At 41.7% G+C, this 19,315-nt stretch overlaps 1 protein-coding gene across 2 annotated transcripts; it reads left to right on the top strand.

Annotated features, from left to right (window-relative positions):
* Positions 1-68: 68 nt before the first annotated feature.
* On the top strand, positions 69-16,100 carry GAPDHS (glyceraldehyde-3-phosphate dehydrogenase, spermatogenic). 2 transcript variants are annotated; one of them, XM_020811883.3, is made up of 12 exons: positions 261-360; positions 4,878-4,989; positions 6,813-6,995; positions 8,194-8,290; positions 9,448-9,554; positions 11,257-11,347; positions 11,582-11,700; positions 13,127-13,208; positions 13,846-13,997; positions 14,461-14,623; positions 15,015-15,112; positions 15,690-16,100. In XM_020811883.3, the coding sequence occupies exons 2-12, from the start codon at positions 4,919-4,921 to the stop codon at positions 15,763-15,765; spliced, it is 1,239 nt and encodes a 412-aa protein (XP_020667542.1). In that variant the 5' UTR covers positions 261-360; positions 4,878-4,918; the 3' UTR covers positions 15,766-16,100. The 2 variants fall into 2 exon arrangements, with proteins under 2 accessions (XP_020667543.1, XP_020667542.1); XM_020811884.3 differs by lacking the exon at positions 4,878-4,989 and having other exon boundaries at positions 69-360.
* The last annotated feature ends 3,215 nt before the right edge of the window (positions 16,101-19,315 follow it).

Raw genomic sequence — 19,315 nt, forward strand, 5'->3', positions numbered from 1 at the left:
AGGTGCATCCATCCGCAAGCAGCTCAGCGGCAACAAAAGCGCATGCGCACAACGGGCACTTCCCCCCCTCCCGGCCGTTGTGTTCAGGTTGGGTACCATTTTTTTTGTCACCGGCCACGAGCTGTGTTGAGCGAAGCCTTAGCAGGGGTTGGCACTGCGCACGCGCGTCAGGCAACTGACAGGTACCGCTTGCAAGAGAGCGCCGGGGGCGTGTCCATTCAGAGATAAGAACCAAGGAGAGCGTGCGGTGGGGGGGGGGTTAAGGCGTTGCCTGGCAACGAGGGGGTTCGTGAGTATATAAGCAGCCTCCCGGCCGTTGCTCTTGTTCGACAGCGCCCAGGTTCTCGGTTGGATAGACTGGTGAGTAAGCGGCTGAGGGAATAGCGGGGTTTATGTGGGTTGGCTTCCGTCTGGAGATGGCGGAGGCGTTATGTGGGGAAGATGGAGGCAGGATAACGGAGAGAATAGGAGGAGGGGGAGGGTTGTGTCTGAGGTGGTCTGGGTTGTCCAGGTGAGGGCTGGAGGGGGCTTCCTTTAAAGAAAGGATCCTGTCAGCTGCTAAGTATTCTCAGGAGATAAACTGGGATTGCTGCAAAAACCAAAAAAAAAAAAAAAAAGATGGAAGAGAAATGATCTGAGAGTCCGTCGTGTTTTGTAGTAAATTGAGGGGTGGGGCGGGTCTGAAGTAGGTTTGGTTTCAGACAAGCCTTGCATCAAGTTTTAGGAAAGGGTTTGCCTGGGGCTCAGCAATATGAGTTTGGGGGGCAACGTTAGGGGGTTTGCCTTTAGAGAGATTAGTGATGTTTTGAGATTCATGTTCTGTAAAGAGAATATGCTGCCTTCCAATAAGGCACAGTAAAAATATTGCAAGCTAGAATTGATGTGATGATGTTTTGGGTGACCAGGTGTGCAGTTTTTGTGGCTGTACAAGGACTAGAAGGTTTAAATGAGGTTAAGACAGAGGAGTCACTCTGACCCTGGGAGGGAGGCGAACCACAGATGGAGGCTGCCTTTCTGGATGGAGGAAGATCCTAAGGAAATCTTGTAACTAGTTTCATTGGTTTTGGGGTGGAGAAGTGTCCTGGGGGGGCCTGGTGGTGAGTCCTCCCCCCCACTGTGACTTCGTTATGGAGCTCGGAGGGCTTTGTGAAATTTTACGCTATTTGATGCAAAAAGAAAAAGTGCAACTTTTGGCATTCTGATGGAGGGAAGACAGTCTCAAGATGTTACAACATTAGTCTTGCTTCTCTGCTACCGGTAGTTGTAACGGATCTGGGCATTGAAGCTTTTGCTCCTTCTCATGAGACAGAAGAGAAAGGATTAACATGCTGTTATATGAGGAGGCGTCGAGAATGGGAGATGACTATGCAGATTCATCTGCTGTTACCATGCATGGATATCTCTAAAAATGCAACTGCGTCAGAAAAGCTGGAGAGCCCCATTTTATGGGTCTGTGAAGGGTGTTGCTTCTGCCCTCTTTCTATTACGTAAAGGAAGGACATGCTTTTAGCTATTGCTTAGAGGAATTTCATCAAAGCAGACATTTTGGTTTTTGTTATTTTTTCCCCACAGCCCAGGCACCAGAGTGTTTTTCAGCACAGGCCATCCTTTTTGAGGGAAAGAGCTAGGTGAGAATTGAGTTGTAAAAGTGCCCTGCCCTCGCATATCAGTTTCAGGTGAGAGAAGTATGCTGTGCAATTTGCCAGCTGGACAACTTAATGCCTAGAGAGCTTTTGCCTAGGCAGAGAGAGAAAAGCAAAGACCCTTGTTGCCTAGTGAGTTAGTTGCTTGTTTGGAGATCAACTGCTAATTGTATGGATCCGTCCTGTTCATGTGACCATCTTGTCTGTGAGATTAGGAAGCAGTGATGTTCTGCGTGCAGGCAGGCACGCTTCAGCAAGCAGCCGCTGAAAGAAGGCCAGGATTCTTCCCCAGGGATTTTAGGAATAGAAAAACTGCTTCTTTACAATTAAAATCATGGTCGAGAGGGGGTAGCCTATCCTCCTTTCTTCTTAGTAGGAAACAGGCTGCATAATTGTGCATTCACTGTAACAAGGAGGCAGCAGCTACATTGCCCAGTCGTAAAATGATTCCTTTTACCAAAAGGAGATAATGGAAAAAATACTGTTTTCTCTTATGACGTCCAAGTGTTTGAAAGATTTTCTGTTTGAACTTATGTAGCAAGCACAAGATAGTACTAAACTCATTGATTAATTCAATTTCTCTCTAGCACGTTTAACCACACCATATTGAATAGGACTGAAATAAATGTGTTTGTACTGCTGGCATTGTCAAGGTCACAGCCACTGCAGCAAAGATGTGCTGGTTGTAAAATGCTTAGAGGCTGGGAGTACGTGCAGAAGCTGGGCGGGGCTGTGGTGTCTGCTTAATACGCTCTTGGGTAGGTTTGGCGCTCTGCTCCTGGCCGCCAAGTGTCACTGCAGCAACTGGATGCCTGCGGTGAAGATGCAGGAATATGTTCTTGTTGGCAATAGACAAAGGTTTCTGCCCAGAAGTGTTATTTGTACAGAAGGTCAGAATGATAACAAACCAAGAAAAGGAACAACACAAACAATATTAAGTCAGGCTGGAATTAGTATTTGTTGTGGTTGTTTTATAATTCAAAGCACAGTGATGAACATGAACAGATCTACATGAACAGAAGATTCTGGAACTGCAAGAAAAATGGGGAAAATACCCTAGTTTCTGGTATTTTTCATTTTTACAGCTGTGCTGTGAAATGAAAGAATACTGTTGCTAAAATAGGCTATTATGCTAACAATTCCAGTAATATGGCATAGGGATAAATTATCCTACTTGATATACAAAATTTGTACCGAGAATTAAGTTTGCATTTCTGACTGTACATTGTTATGAAATGGTGTTAACAAATTTGTATAATGGACTGAAAAACTAGAAAATCTTCTAATATGCATCTGAAAACAGTGCTTGAATAGGTAGCATAAAAATGTTTCTGGGATACCATGGTAACATTGAAATAAAATGGCTCCTGCCTCTTCTGATGATGGCTGCCGAGATATCATATAGCATGCTGGGCTAATAGAAAATAAATCTACATTTATTCAAATACAGTCATGTCATCTTCTTCTGGTTGCTGCACAATGGTGGAGGGTGGGGTTTCACTTAACTAGGGCTTATTTTGGGGGTAGGACTTATATTATGAGCATCCTGAAAAATCATGCTAGGCCTTATTTTCAGGTTAGATCTTATTTTGGGGGAAACAGGGTAACACCTAAAAGATAAATTGTAACAGTTACTCTTAAGGTGCCACTATATTTTTATATTCTGTTGTTTATTTTCCTTTGGTTTTAAAATATCTCTTTGCAATCACAATCAGAACAATGTTACTCCACACAAAGTGGACACCATGGCCATAGCAGTTTGGTAGAACTGTTATTGCAATGTTATTTAAGCTAAGCATCAGGAGCTTCTCTTACAGAGAAATTACTACTTGCCTTGAGAATGGAGAGAAATAGTTAACAGTATAGTACCTCTGCTGTATCAGGTCAGCTGTTTGGTGTGGCCTGTTCTCCTCTTCATTTTTGCACTGTCATCCAGCAGCCATTTTTTTTACAGATTAGAGCAAGAAGTAGGACAGTAAGCTCAAAGTGAAAATATGATCTATGATTATGATAGTGACCAGAACATCCTATGCCAGCTTTGTATTACCAAGCCACGTTAACTTGGGACTATGTACGTGAGAAATAATACTAAGTGTCTGAGTTTACAAGAGGACGTGTCTTGCCTGTTTATATGTTATGGCCAATTTCCTACTACTCCTAGTTAGATCAATTTGTCCAGAAACAGGACTTCTCATGACAGTAACCTGTGATAGAGCGAATGAATTAGAAACTTGTACCACCCTTAGTAGCCATCTAGGCTTCCCATTTTGAGAATCTGTAGCTTGAGCCAGTATTTTCAATTATGTTTTGGGTTGTTGCTATGGGCACTACCCTATGGCAGTCTAGTTTGCTGAAGAGCACACACTAAAGCTTTCAAGCTCATACATCAGACGTTTTAGAAGTTGTTTGTCCTGGGACTGACAGCAACATGTAGTAAAGCTTGCAAAATGGTGGAGACGCCACATATTTTTCTCACAGTCATTTGAATCTCATAGCTTTTACTCAATAAAGGCAGGGCTAGCAATACATATAATATACATGCAGAATTGTCTGGTTAATTGTGGATGGAAAAAAGAGTCCAGGACCATGAGTAGATGAGAGTAATGTTTATATAACTATGGTATATTGAAAATAGGATGCTGGCTTCATGTGGTACATAACCTTCAGTTACATCTGTTTTGGGCGTAGGCAGGAGCACTGTGCATATAGATGTCCTGACTTGTCTAGCCGCCTGCTGTTGCCTCCAGAGCAAACATTTCACAGAGCTGTGCACGCCTTGATCATGGCAGCTAATTCAGTTTGTCAGGTGTCACTGCTGCAGCAGCCCTAAAATTAATTCTTAAAAGGTAACCTAATTAACCTATGGTAATGAATTCCCATAAAGTATTATACTGCTAGTTCTTGCAGTCTCTGCAGACATGTTTTTGATAAAGCTGCCCCATCTACTCATTGGATTATAATCCACTTGCAAGTATTTTTTTTCTGTAGAAAATATTTGAAGGTAAGTATCTAATCTAACATTTTGCAGGTCATATTTGTGATCTAACCACTCTTCCCCAGAGATGTTCCTTGATAAAAACATTACTTTGTCATTTTGGGATAAACATAAAGGATACATTGGCTTTATAGAATACTGGAAAGAACAAGAGTGAAACAGGAAAGGGGGTCTATGGTAATGGCTACTAAAAGCTTAGATAAGTAAAAGTTAACAAATATTGTGAAATCCTTTTTCAGTATTTCTAGGCAGAGAAACAGTAGATAGGTCAGCCAGCAAAATGAGTCAGCGCAATAGCTCTCCATCAATGGATCAGGGTGGCTCATCATCAGTTAGTGTCAAAGTTTTCAGGTAAGAACATCTCTCAAAGGGTTCCAAGTGAAATGCAAGTGTTGCCTTCCTCATGAGTTGGTGGAGTCAGTATGACTAGTGGTAAGATGTTTTGATTTTTAGATTAAAATAATAATAATAATAATTTATTGTCATTGTAAGTATATACACAGTATACCCATACAACAAAATTCACATCATGGTATATCAGCAGATTCCCAGCACTGTGGTCAGAGAACAATATATCCCATGTGTCTTTGCAAACTAAGTTCTCTACTAAATGAAAAATGTGCCTTGAAGCAAGACGTGCGACTGGATGAAGACCTCCACAAATATCCCTTTTTTGGGGGGGGAAGCTTTTTTTGATGGAGCTCTCAGATCCAAATTATTCAGAGGTCTCTCCTTGCTTACAGTTTTTGAAACGTGACTGAACTAGCATGCAAATACATATTTACCATCCTGCATATAGAGAACTTGCATCAGAGGCCTTGAAGGTTTGTCCTTGGGGTTATTGATTATAGATAAGTAGTTTGAATGTGAAGCCCTTGTTATTTCAGAATGGAGAGCATTCTTCCTTGAATGCTACTTGGGTTATTGTGATCTTGAATACCCAGAGGAAGCAATTATATTTCATATGATAATGATGTGGTGATTCTTACATCATTACATGGACTAATCCAGGCTTAATACTCATCCCTTTTTGCCTGAAAACTATTGCTGCATTGGAATTTCCAGATGGGTGACTCCCAAGTCTCACAGAGTTCACAGCATCACAGCTATGTGTAGTTTCCAGAAGAAGGAAGATATAAATTAGTAAAGTGCCAGTACTTGTGATTTCTTGGGCTTTTGCCCTACAGGGAAATAGGTAACTATTAGTGGTATTTGACCAATTTGAAAGCTGCGTGATTCAGCACTTGTAGCCTACCATGGATTAACACATTGCATTCAGAAGAAAAATGTACCTGAAAGTACTAATTAATATAAACATGCTTAAGATTGCACTCCAGGGCAGTTCTGTAAACCAGTGGTCCCCAACCATGTGCCTCCGGGTGTTCTTGGACTACAACTTCCAAAAGCCTTCACCACCACCTCTGCTGGCCAAGATTTCTGGGAGTTGAAGTCCAAGAACATCTGGAGGCCCAAGGTTGGGGACCACTGCTCTAAACTAAAGAACAGCTACTGTAAAGACAATCCAGTAAAATTAGTGGGGGCTTTAAGTAGTTATAAGATTAGACACAAATGATTCCCAACTGTAGGTGCTCAGATGGTTTTGGTTTACAATTCCCAGAAATCCTGTCCAGTACAGCTAGTGGTGAAGGCATCTGAGAGCCTTAGTCCAGCAACCTCTGGGGACTCAAGGTTGGGAACCAGTGGATTAGAACAGCAATGTTTATATGCTCATTAGCTTCTTAGTAATAGGTGAGATTCCTCTGCTTTATCATTGGTGTTTGTCTATCTCTACAACTGAGTTGTAAGAGAAGAAGATTCATGAATGCCAAGAAAAGAATGAATAATGAAAAATTCATACTTGGAAGAACCTTGCGATACTTACAGCGGTTTAATGATGAGTCTTCCCACTCTAGTAAATAAGAATGGTTGTTAATGGAGAGTGCAGATTATAAAACGTTGTCTCTCATTTATAATCTGGGCTTCCGTGGATGTACCAGTTTCTTTTATTTTTTAAGGGAGAGTGTCCAGAGCTAAGAGATCTTGAACCCTTTTCCAGAATGTCAGTTTCCTAAACCTCCTGGGGAGAATAAGCTACTTAAACCAATTTAAATGTGTTGAACACTCTATAACTGTTATCTAAACTAGTGTGCTTTGTTTTTTTAAAATTCTTCCAGGCTTGAGATCACTGAAGGGTCTCCTCCAAAGATCTCGCCCGAGCCAGCACCACCGACCCCAGAACCGGAGCCGGAACCACAACCACCGACTCCTGAGCCAGAGCCAGAAGCACCACCACCACCACCTCCTCCTCCACCACCACCTCCTAAACGTATGGCGGAATTAACTGTCGGAATCAATGGGTACGGATTTTTCTTCACATCTTCAACTGGGATTTGTATATTTTATAAGATTCCTGGCCATCAAGTAGATATCTACGGAGAGCTTTTCTGTTTATCATTCAAAGTGTCCCCTTGTTGATGAAAGGAAATAGAAAGCATCCTTCTCACTTCTTTACTATGCACCTGCAACAAATAGTTTTTTAATAATCAAAATCTTCAGGTTGGGTTAAAGCTAGCAGATTTAATCCAGCAAAGATTCTGCAACCAGAGCTACTAGCTTGGGCTATAGGAACACATGTATAGAGCTAGCAAGTTGTAGATCACTTATCCTTGCTGATCACTTTTTTTAAAAAAAATCTTTGAATCTACTGCCAAGCAATCTCTCTGTGCAGGCTTATCTGTAGAGAATTTCCTTCTCCCATGAGATCCAGAAATAGTTACCAGCTCAGATCCAGAAAAGGACTGAGTCAAAGTATCTCCGGAAAGGCATACGGTGGGTTGAGCACCACTCTGTGTGTGATAATTAGGGGCTGAACTGGATTGGAGGGCCAGTGCATATCTTGGTATGCAGGTGTTGGTGCACTTTGTTTTCTCACAAAGATTATGAAGGGCAGGGGCGGGATACAACTGCAAAATGGTGGCATGAAGGGAGAGCCAGTTGCGTCTTGTACTTTTAAACAAATCCACATTTGAGTAGCATAGGAAACCCTTTGAACATACACTGATGAAATATGGCTTGAAAGTACTTATATTTTGAAGGGTGAATTTGATTTAAATCATGATTTAAGTTTTTAAAAAATCAGATTTTTTGATTATTTAATTTTTTTAAAAAAATCATGATTTAAATTGTGGTTTTAATCAATTTAATTTTTAAAAAATCATTAATTTTTATCCACCCCGACATTTTGTTCTCCATTCATGTTTTTGTAATCATTTCCTGATCACAGTAGAGATCAATCCATGTTATTTTCCAGACTGCTTAACTACAAAGAAGGAGACTTTTGTGTATCTATGGGCTTTTAGTGGTGACTTGAACATTGTTTGTTCACACTGTATGAATTGGATACCAATCTTGGAATTGAGTCTTTTCATGCTGAGGAATTTTTTATAGCTTACTACCTGAGACCTATTGATGGAATCTCTTCTGCTCTCTTTAACAGTGTAGAAGAGGTTTGTGGGGTATTTCTACTCTAATGGATTGGTTTATTTGTTTCTGCAGATTCGGGCGCATTGGGCGCTTGGTCCTCCGAGCCTGCGTAGAGAAGGGGATCAAAGTTGTGGCTGTCAATGATCCTTTCATTGACGTCAACTACATGGTAATGGCTTCATTGTGGATCCACCAACTCCAGAGGTGTAGTGGCATTTAGACTGAAGGAAGATTTTCTGCAAATGCTGAACTAAATTAAACAGCTGCAACACTAAAGCTTGAAATGAGCTTTAGCATCCCAGAGCTGTGTACTTTATCTGTGGGTTTGCTTCTCAGCTGTTACGACTGTCTATCTTCCACCAGTTTGTTACAGTACAAGCAAACGGCACTGTGTTTCCACTCATTCTGCTTATATTATGTCAAGATAGAGACTGGCTTTCTGTAAACCACTGGGAAAAAAGGAAAGAGTATGACCGTTGATTAGGCCAAGGGCAGGAAGATTTTAAGATTATGGATTTCACGTTGTAAATCCTCCAACTCTGGGGTTTACCAGCCAGAACCATGTATGAGACAATGGCTTGGGAAGACAAGAATATAGACTTACAATACTACATTTAAGTGATCTAGTTTCTACCCATTCATAGTAGAGTAAATAGTTTTTTCTTCAGAGATCAGACACAGTTGAAAGAAAGGCAGCCATAGCAATAGACCTGGAAATAGTCTTGCATTAAGCTGTTTTGGTAAAAGTGAATATAAAACCTTTTTCATATCATATTTTTTTTATTTTTTTTAAAATTAGAACAGCAAGCCCACTCTTTCACTTTTTTACCACTTCTTTAGAAGCATATCTAGAGAATGAAGGTGGATCCTCATGGCAGCGTTCTGCATGTGGTTTGCTAAGGATCAGAATCACTTAATTGTTCCTGACACCTTAGCACAAAGGTTTCCACCTCTTCACCCGAACATCCACACATTGAACATCACATTTGCAAAAGGGCTTATGGGATGCCAGCTCAGTGTGCATAGCACGATGCATGTAAAACTGGAACCACAAAAACCATTAATCTCTGCCTATCAACATTGGCCTTGGTAAGGTCTGTAGTGTGTTGCTAGTGAGTGGACTCTTGTGTGCACAGTAAGAGAAAGTGATGTGCATGGGACTGGTACTGCCTACGTAGGTTCTTCTGTTTGTGGCCAAGAAAGTACAGTTTGTGTTGCCCTGGGTGTGTAAGGAAGAAGGATGACATATAGATCAAATAAATGAATGAAAATAAAGTTAATTAATCTATAATATATTTTTGGTCTGATTCCTGTCTTCCTTCTTAGGTTTACATGTTCAAGTATGATTCCACTCATGGACGTTTCAAGGGAGAAGTGAAGGCTGATGGTGGCAAGCTAGTAGTGAATGGATCAAAAATATCTGTATTCCAGTGGTAAGTTGGAGAAGCGGAAGCAGCGTCTTGATAGCAAGAGTGTCCACTTTTGATTGCAGATCTGCAGAAGGAGTTTCTGACTGAGATGCAGCCAGTTCTGAGATGGCCACAGGAAAGCATGAAAAGCACATGTGTGTGATAAAGAAAAGTGTGTACACCCATGCTTTCAGCCCAGTTTTCCATAAAGTACATTCTCCTTGGTTGTCTGTTGATAAAATATGTTGCCCTTCAACAGGCAATGATCAAAACTAAATGAAGAAAAACCATGTGATGTAATAGGTGAAACGCCTAGCTTGGAGTGGAGAAACTTAATTTCGGAGCCTACTTCCCTATGCAGAGTACTGTCTAGCGAGTCACTGCTTCAAAGGCTCTTAAGCTAAAATAGAGATGACAAACCACACCTGTCTTGAGCTCTTCGAAGAAGCAGGATTTTTTTTAAAAAAAAATGCAACAGTTGTGTATTTCTTTTTACTTTACTGTTGGTCCTGAGTACAAATCGGGAGGGATCAATAAACCACTTTGGTTTAAAAGGGTTGCTCTGCCTGTGTCTGACTTGCTCCTTAAGGCAGTCTGCTGATGTGCTACAGAATGTTAAACCAAGACATTTAGTGCTCAGTGAATACCTGAAAGGATATACAGTATTTGTTTTGTAGACCAGCTGTTCTTGACTTTTTTTTGGCCATGGCTAGAGATGGGCATGAACCAGTGGTTTGTCCTTTGGACAAGCAGATGTTTGGCGGTTCCCAGCCCCACCTCCTTTTATGGGTGCCCACTCAGAGGCCGTGCTCTAGTTTCCCTGCTCTGCCTGCTCCAGGCACTGCCTCTGAGTGGGCGGGCACTTTTTGGAGAAGATGGGGCTGGGAAGCCGCAAACAGCTGTTCGTCTGAAGCAGTCCGGTTTGTGCCCATCTGTAGCCATAAACGTGATATGAAGAAAAGACAGGCCAAATCAGGATTGTATAGGTCAAATAATGGACCTTATAAGGTGGGGTGTGAAGAATTGTTTCCAGTCTGTGAGTCCCTTCAAATGTGCCAGGGCCTCCCAGGGGACCACATGCTCCCTATTGAGAATGGCTGCTCTAGACTCTGTCAGTCCACTTGCCATACATGAGAACTAAATGCTGCAACACACATCCAGCTGCTGGCAAAAAAATTCTACCTAGCATCCCAAGTTTAGTTCACAGTCCACATGTGTAGCAGAAGCATGAACCTGGTACGTGCATGCGCACAGGGAAATAACAGTTTTTCTGTCAGTATATGAATAAGTTATCTGAGATTTTTATAAGGCACAGGGAAGGAGTAAAAACACTACATTATGTCTTGTTGCAGTCTTAATAACTCATGTCCAGCAATTAAATGGCATGTGGTCTCTGAAAATATTTAATTAGTACACAGTACAGCAACAGTTTATTCAGTATAGTGATTTTCTACTTGACTCTTGGTCAAGAGCTTTAAAGAGGAATAATCTTTCCTGTTTTGTCAGGTGATTGGACTAAGTTCCTTAGGATCTCTTCCATCTTTACTTTTTCATGGGGCCAGCTCTCCTGGAATTCAGCCTGTACATGACCACAAAGCCATATACCTTCCCTGACTGTTGATAATTTCCCCCCTCCCCCTTTACATCTCTGTCTCTTAAACTTCCTTGAGTAGAAGCTTGTTAAGCAGCTACTGGTAAAAGAGTTATGCTTTTCTTTCTCTCACAGCATGAAACCAAATGAGATCCCCTGGGGTGAAGCAGGAGCTCTGTATGTAGTGGAATCAACTGGGGTCTTCCTCTCTGTTGAGAAAGCTTCCGTGAGTATTTGATGGTCTCAGCTGTGTAGTTTACTCAGAGAAGAGAAGCAATGGTCAGCCCCCACCTCATCCCCTTGTGAAGTTGTGCTGGGCTTCCCTACAGACACTGGATTTCTAAATGAACTGCCATAGATCTTTGTTGTGCTGGAGCATGCAATGTATTTCCATTGCTGTTTCAATGCAATATGTGTAGGGGAGGGTTGGCCTTTGGAACTTGACAAACTTCTTTTACAGTCTCATCTGCATGGTGGAGCCAAGCGAGTGGTGGTCAGCGCGCCATCCCCCGATGCTCCTATGTTTGTGATGGGAGTCAACCATGAAAAATATGATCCGTCGACTATGAATATTGTGAGGTAAGACTCATCCGCTGGGGCGGAGAAGCATTTAATTGTACCAGTGTAAAAGTGGATGATGCCTTTCACCACTGGACCGCCAAAAATATCAAACAAATTGCAAGCTTTTGTGGAGAAAATTCCACTGCACAACCCCTTCACGGACAGCGTAGAAAAACTAGACAAGAGCCCAAAAATGGATGGTACATTTCTGTGACAGATGATATCAGTCCTCTTGAGCAGTGGTTCTTAACCCTTTTGAAAAAAACGCCCCCTTGAGCCATTGAGGAAGTTATCATCGCCCCCTCCCTGCGGTGATGATTTCTTTCTTTCTTTCTTTCTTTCTTTCTTTCTTTCTTTCTTTCTTTCTTATTATTTATTTATTTATTTATTTATTTATTTATTTATTTATTTATTTATTTATTTATTTATTTATTTATTTATTTATTTATTTATTTATTTCACTTAAATCCAATGACCCCTGAAAACAAAATTCAATTCCAAGAAAATGAAATGCCCCCAAAAAGTAACATTTAATGATTTAGTTGCAAGCGAATTTTAAGATGCAAAAAGAAATATAAAAAGGGCATAAAAACAAGCCACAATGCAGGAACTAAAACTTTTAAGACGAAAACTCTGAAACTAAATTAAGATTGGAGGAAAATATATATTCATGCACACTGTAAAAAGGCTGCAGCCATCTTAACAGGTTTGGCTTGCTCCAGCGCCCCCCTACCGCCCCCCTTCTGCTCCAGTGCCCCCACGCTGCCCCTTTTCATTCTACCGCCCCCCTGAAAAATGAAATCACCCCCTGGGGGGCATTATCGCCCACGTTAAGAACCACTGCTCTTGAGGTTGCAGTCTTAATTGTAGTATCATTTCAGGTGCAGACTTCTGGGGCTCCTGTTGAGGGGATCTTTATTCCTGTCTTGAGGTGTAGGAATGAATAATTGAGTGTGCAGTTAAAGCCAGAAGGAATAAAGTTGGAGTCCAGATGGACTATGTTGTACAACAAGGAGTTGGTGCAGGTTATATAGTAGATTCAAAGTGGAATCTTGAATGCACGACATACAGTATAATGTCTGGAGAACCACTAGGAAAGGCTGCAAGTGGGACAATTTAACCAACAGTCAAAAGTTGGCAGTATGTATCCTGCCTCAAAACTGAGGGCAGCAAGCCAAGGGATTCTGGCACAGAAGGTGGAGGATGGGAGTTTTGAGAAAACACGAGGTTTGGGTTTGAGGCGATGGGTACGTCATTTGCACTTATAAGCATAGATCTGTGTGGCAAGCATTTCATTTTATGTATTAAACTGGGACTGTAGTCAGTAAAATGGACCGGTTGGGTGATCGTTTAGTTGTAATTACAGAAGAATATCTTTGTAAAACAACATCAAAGCAGGGAGCAGAATAAAAGTCTTAATATAACATTCCTGCTTGCCTTTCAGCAATGCTTCCTGCACCACCAACTGTCTGGCACCTTTGGCCAAGGTCATTCATGACAACTTTGGCATCTTGGAGGGCCTTATGGTAAGAAAAATGCAACATTCTCCACACAAGCACAGCTTAAGAAACAAGAGCAGGACTTCCTTCTTCTAATAAAACTCTGAGTATTGTCACTGCTGGGTTAACCTGGGAATAGGATGATTGAGAAGACACGGATCTTCTCAGGAAGCAGGGTGTGCACTCTTTTTTCTCATAGTGGTGTGTAGAAACATGGAAATAATTCACAAAGATTATCTTCAGAACAAAATTATTGTAGCCATCTATTGGTTCTTAAATGCCAGTTTCTCATATAAGATCTTGGGATGTTAAGTCTAGCCAATAACAGCCTAAGGATGCTGAGAGCTTCAGTCTGTCACAAAGATGGCCAAATTGAAGTTTCTGTTACTCCTGTTTTTTGCTTATGGATAATCAAGATGGCAAAAAGCAAACTTTGGTATTAGGTAAGACAGCTCAGTCTTCAGGTTTCATATTGTGAATTAACTCTAATTTATATTCTATGAGGTTAATGTGCAATAAAACAAATGTTTATAAACTATCCTTCTCTGTATGGAAAAATGTTTTAGATTTCCAGAAAAAAAATTGGCTTGTTATATCAGAAACTAGTCTAGAAAGCAGGTCTTTCATGTCAGTTTCTGTACAAATCGGCTTCTTGTACTTGCAGACCACCGTTCATGCTTATACTGCCACACAGAAGACTGTAGATGGTCCTTCTGCCAAGGCTTGGCGAGATGGAAGAGGAGCCCACCAGAACATCATTCCAGCTTCTACCGGTGCTGCAAAAGCCGTGGGCAAAGTCATTCCTGAGCTTAATGGGTATACAATATTAAGTTATCCTTGGAAGCTACCAGAAATGTTTTCTGCCTTTATCTCTGGTCACCATGGTTCTCTGGTACCTAGGATGCCTTAACACGGTGTTTCTAATTGCACTTCGGTGTTGCCATGGAGAAAAGGAGCACTCCATTGTCCACTCTTAGAGAAATTGCTTGAGGTCCTCAGAATATTTCTTCCCTGATCTCTTGTGCATTGCCTTTCTGATAAGAGCCATACACGTGGAACTAGCATGATTTTATCAGTTCTTCATTTAATTCTCTGGCATAAAAATGTAATCTGCAGTAGGGCAGTTGACAAGATTATTGCATTACTTCCATGTTTTCCTAAGAAATACATCAGATAGAGTTTAATGTCCTATCTCACTTTCCACAGAAATTAAAAATAGCATATTTAAGTAAACTTGAAGTTAATATCCTCTCTTAATGACTCAACTTGCTTTTAACAGGAAACTGACTGGGATGGCATTCCGTGTGCCGGTGTGCGATGTCTCGGTTGTCGACTTGACATGCCGCCTTTCCAGGCCAGCCACCTATGCTCAGATCAAAGAAGCTGTCAAGAAAGCATCCAAAGGACCAATGGCTGGGATCCTGGGATATACAGAAGATGAGGTGAGTGGATAGTCTTCTTAGCTGCATCAGATGTGGAAGGTAGGGAACGTCCGAGGCTACACCCGTGACATAGTTATAGGCATGGGTCCATCTGACTTGCTACAGTTTACTATGATAAGATGATGGAGTCTTTGATTTTGCATTTCTAAGCGGCATTGTGTGTAATCTAAATTTGAACAATGTGTTGTTCTTAGTAAAGAATTAATCTTTTTGACAACATACATCTATGGGCTGTCTCTAAAACAGCACATTGATCAGACAAATATGCCCGGTGGCAATGAGAATTCCTGCACATTCTTGACCCTGAGGTCCCATGATGCTGCTTTGATCTCTGCTGCCAAGAGCCTTTCATTTTTCTTCATATACAATGTGATTCCCATCCTTCTTTCAGGTTGTTTCTACTGATTTCATTGGTGACAATCGCTCCTCTATCTTTGATGCTGGAGCGGGGATCGCCCTCAATGATAACTTTGTGAAGCTCATCTCCTGGTAAGTATGCATGGGGGGGGTCCTCTTGTCTTCCAGCTGGGTTCACTTCTTCATCAGTGGAACAATATTGGTGCATAGCTTGAGAATCCTCCCCCTTGAGATTTCATTCCTTGTGCCAGTGGTTCTCAACCTTGGGTCCCCAGATGTTTTTGGGCTACAACTGCCAGGAATCCTGGCCAGCACAGCTAGTGATGAAGGCTTCTGGGAGGTTTAGTTCAATAATATCTGGGGACCCAAAGTTGGGATCCACTGACTTTTCCAGACCTTTTTTGTGATACTACTGACATTGGAAGACAGCCATAACTACCATGGAACATTCCTTTTTCTTTTTGATTGACTAACAGCTGGGCATCTGTATCACTTAATATCCACATTTAAATGACAAAAGATACATTAGGTTGAGTGGAGGGTAGAGAAAAATTCTCTAAAATTCATAATCCATAATTTAAGATGAGGATCTCAATTCTCTACCAACTTATAAAGCACCTTATGTTGTAAGACCTTAGTAGCCACTGACTTGCATGAGTAAGGAGGTCGGAGTAAGAAGATTGCTTATGACCATCTTTCTCTTCCATAGGTATGATAACGAATATGGCTACAGCTGCCGTGTAGCAGATCTCCTGAAGCATATGTTCACCAGGGAGCAAGACTGAACACTGCCACACTTCACGTTGCAGGCTGTCTAACAGAGAGGCCTCGCCCCTTTAGTCAATAGTTTTGATCTCCTGGCCAGTTCTTTGCTTCAACCACAGAACCCTAAACACTGCACTTTGTGTATCACTTGTAAAGCTTTATGTGTGTACATGTGAGTGTGAATCCTGCTTTCCACAGCAGCTTGTATGAGCTTAAAAACTGTAGTGAAGACAAAACTGCACCAGATTCCCCCTGGAGAAAGAGTCTAACCTTTGGGGTTGTGCATTGGTTTGTGTGGCTGTAGTGTCCTTGAGATCTTGTAAGTGTTAAAATAAAACCACTGAAGTTACGTGAACCGGGAAATGTTCTTCCGATTGCCTGAACTCCTTAGCAGTTCACAAATCCAGATTTGGACTGTACCAAACATCCAGTTTTATAAGTCTTTGACATCTTTCAGAGATCAAAAATGCTGAGAAGTGTTGCCCATCCTATGCCCTTTCTGATCAAAATGTCCCATTTAGTGGGAGAAGAAAGATCAAAGTCCTGATTTGCTTTTCTTCGGGATCTAAATGTGAGATTTCTAGTCTGACACTTGCTGTACGTTCCTGTAGAATTAAAAATAGGAATTCACCTTAAACTGAGTCATACCATCGATCTCTCTAAGGAAACACCATCTATCCACCAATGCTTGGAACATTTATTTCACAATTTCCATAATCCTGCAGCCACGGTGATCTTGCTGACCAAGGGATTTGAAAAGTTGAAGGCAAAACTCCCTTTCCAAACTGCTATATATGCTGACTGACAGTGACTGTTCTGGTATTTCAGAAAGTAAACCTTTTCCAGCCCTGTCTAGAGGTGCAAAACTTGGAAGTTTAGCAGTCCTTAATATTTTCTGTTTATTTCATTTCATTGGTTTCCTGTCTTTCTCCCAATCCAGGGATCCAAGGTGGATTACAAATAGGAAGAGCAAATACATGAATTATAATATTAAAAATGCAATTGCACATGTAATGACAGTAAAAGACCATTAGCAACTGTAACTCATTCGTTCACATAAAATCTGCCTGAAGAAGAAAGTCTTTGCCTACCAGTGGAAGGACAGCAATGAGCTAACCTCTTGGAGAAGTGAGTTCCACAGCCTGGTGGTTTTATGTTACCACTTGCCACTTTGAGCCAGGAGGCGCAACTTGGTATCTGATGAACAACGGACTGAACCATTGCTAGCCCTATTCTCTGAAAAAATTGGGAGTGCCTTTAAAGCTGTGGAGCCTCATGACTGCAATGTTGTGCGTTAGTTTCTGGCTGGTAAATGCCTTCATCTTACCAGTTGCTACAGTAGGTCCAAATAAATTGGACCTGCACAGGCCAGCTTTCTGACCAAAGTCATTCAGCATCCGTAGAGAGTGGCCAAGTCATTTCAGCTCCAGAGGCTCTCTCCCTGGGAGGGATCATTTGCTCTTGGAACTGCCTTAATGGAGTCCATTGTTTAGCTCTTGTATATTTTCAGGAGGTGGTGTTTTTGGCAGATGCTTTTTGCCTCCAACATAGGATGGAATGCACTCTTAACTCTGCAAACTCAGACCATAATCCTGTGAAGTTGTTTGCGCCATCTTAGTGCAATTGTAGGAGTAGCAATATGCCAACACAGTACCCAGATCTTCACTAATTAAATGGTAGCTTTGTTTTAACTGCAGGGTGCAAATCAAAACAGATGAGCCCTTTGGGATTCATTGAGTGGTGGAACTTAGAGGATCCCCTAGGTTCTGAATGCAAAAAATGGCTGCTACTTGAAGTCTACAGGAGCAGAAATTGGGGGGGGGGGGTTAATAAAAATTTTACTTTGATGCTATCAGGTGGCCTTGGGGGCTGCAAAAATCCCCCTGAGGGGCTACATGTGGCCTGTGAATATCTCTTTGCCCACCCCTGATGTAGAGAGAGTAAAAGGCTGGGATTCCCTTGAGACTTTTTGAGGGTCTGAGGGCAGGGTTGGACCGATTAGAGGCAAATGGGAATCGGGGAGCTTTAGAGGACCCCCTCAAGGCAGCTGATGCAAAAACCCATTCCTAGAGGCCTCCTGAAATGGAAATGTGGATAATGGGAAGTGGTGGAGTGGCTTTGGGGGCATCAATGGATGCCCCCTTAGGGCTTCATGTTGCCCAGCTCTCCTCTAACGGGTGAAGCACTTCACGGCATCTTCTTTTGCTTGCAAAAACTGGAAATCCGAACGGCTGCTGTTCTTGCAGGATTACAACCTGGGTGAATATCCAGTTCTTAGTTATTTCCTTTGTCCAGATTTTCAGGACGGCAAAGCAACACAAGCACGCTTTCCACTGGGTTCCGTTGTTGCAAGGGAAAGGGTGTTATCTGAAACACAAGAGATATAAGAAGCCAGGGTGAAAGAAGAAAGCAAGTGAGCATCTCTTCACCTTTCCTTTTCTGGAAGAAGAGCTGAGAACGTTCCCTACAGCACTCATAGCATCCCTGCTGTAACTTTAAAAAAAAAACACAAAAATCTCATTGAAGAAATTCTGAGATTGAGAAACGAGGAAGGAAGCAGAAGGGACAGACTCAGCTCTGGGGCTGTTGTGCACAGGAAGGATAAGCTTAAGTGGGGAGTCCTCTTTAAGAAGGGCAAGGAAGGAATTATCCAACCAGGTCAGATGAAGGAGGGAGGTGCCTTGATCCAGCTTGAGTGTTTTTCAGTAGTGCAGCTGGTCTCTGCTTGTGCTTGAGCTGCATGCATTTCTTTTGTACTAGTGCATTCGACAACAGACTCTAATGGAGAACCGTGTAGCTCAATGATAAAGCAAATGCTTTACATACAGAAGGTTTCAGGTAGGGATGCATGTTTCAGTTTATTTGAACTACAAATCCCATCCTCCTCTCGGGGCATCCCACCCACAGGTCTCAGACCTTACTGACCCGAATTGCACTCACCTTTGGGGAAAGGCCCAGTTGGCAAGCTTCGTGCCATGGATAGGCCTACCGTCCGGTTTGAAACGGAAGCTGTCTTGATGGTAGCTGGTGATTGACTCAAGTCAACAGGTAGGGCAAGCCGCTGGATTAGAATGGAGTAATTTTGATGGGCCTTTCTAATGCTGTTATTCTGTGACAGGTCGACATGCAGCTTTCCAAGTGTTACAGGTGTGCAATGTCATCAATATTGATTATGCTGACCAGGGATGATGGGTGTCGTAGTACAGCAACATATGGGGTTTTGCTTTACCACCCTTAGTCTATTACATTTAAAAGAAATAGAATCTAATTTAGCGTGAACAACTTTGCCAGATATTTTTGGCGAACAGATCCCAACACCTCTAGTTAGCATGTACAATGTGAGGAATTATAGGAGCTGTAGTCCAGTGTGGTGTAGTGCAGTGGTTCTTAACCTTTTCGAAAGAAACACCCCCTTGAGCCATTGAGGAAGTTATCATCGCCCCCTCCCTGCGGTGATGATATCTTTCTTTCTTTCTTTCTTTCTTTCTTTCTTTCTTTCTTTCTTTCTTTCTTTCTTTCTTTTTTATTTATTTATTTATTTATTTATTTATTTATTTATTTATTTATTTA

This window comes from Pogona vitticeps, chromosome 9 (assembly GCF_051106095.1).
Source record: "Pogona vitticeps strain Pit_001003342236 chromosome 9, PviZW2.1, whole genome shotgun sequence".
In the NCBI taxonomy this organism is placed as follows: domain Eukaryota; kingdom Metazoa; phylum Chordata; class Lepidosauria; order Squamata; family Agamidae; genus Pogona; species Pogona vitticeps.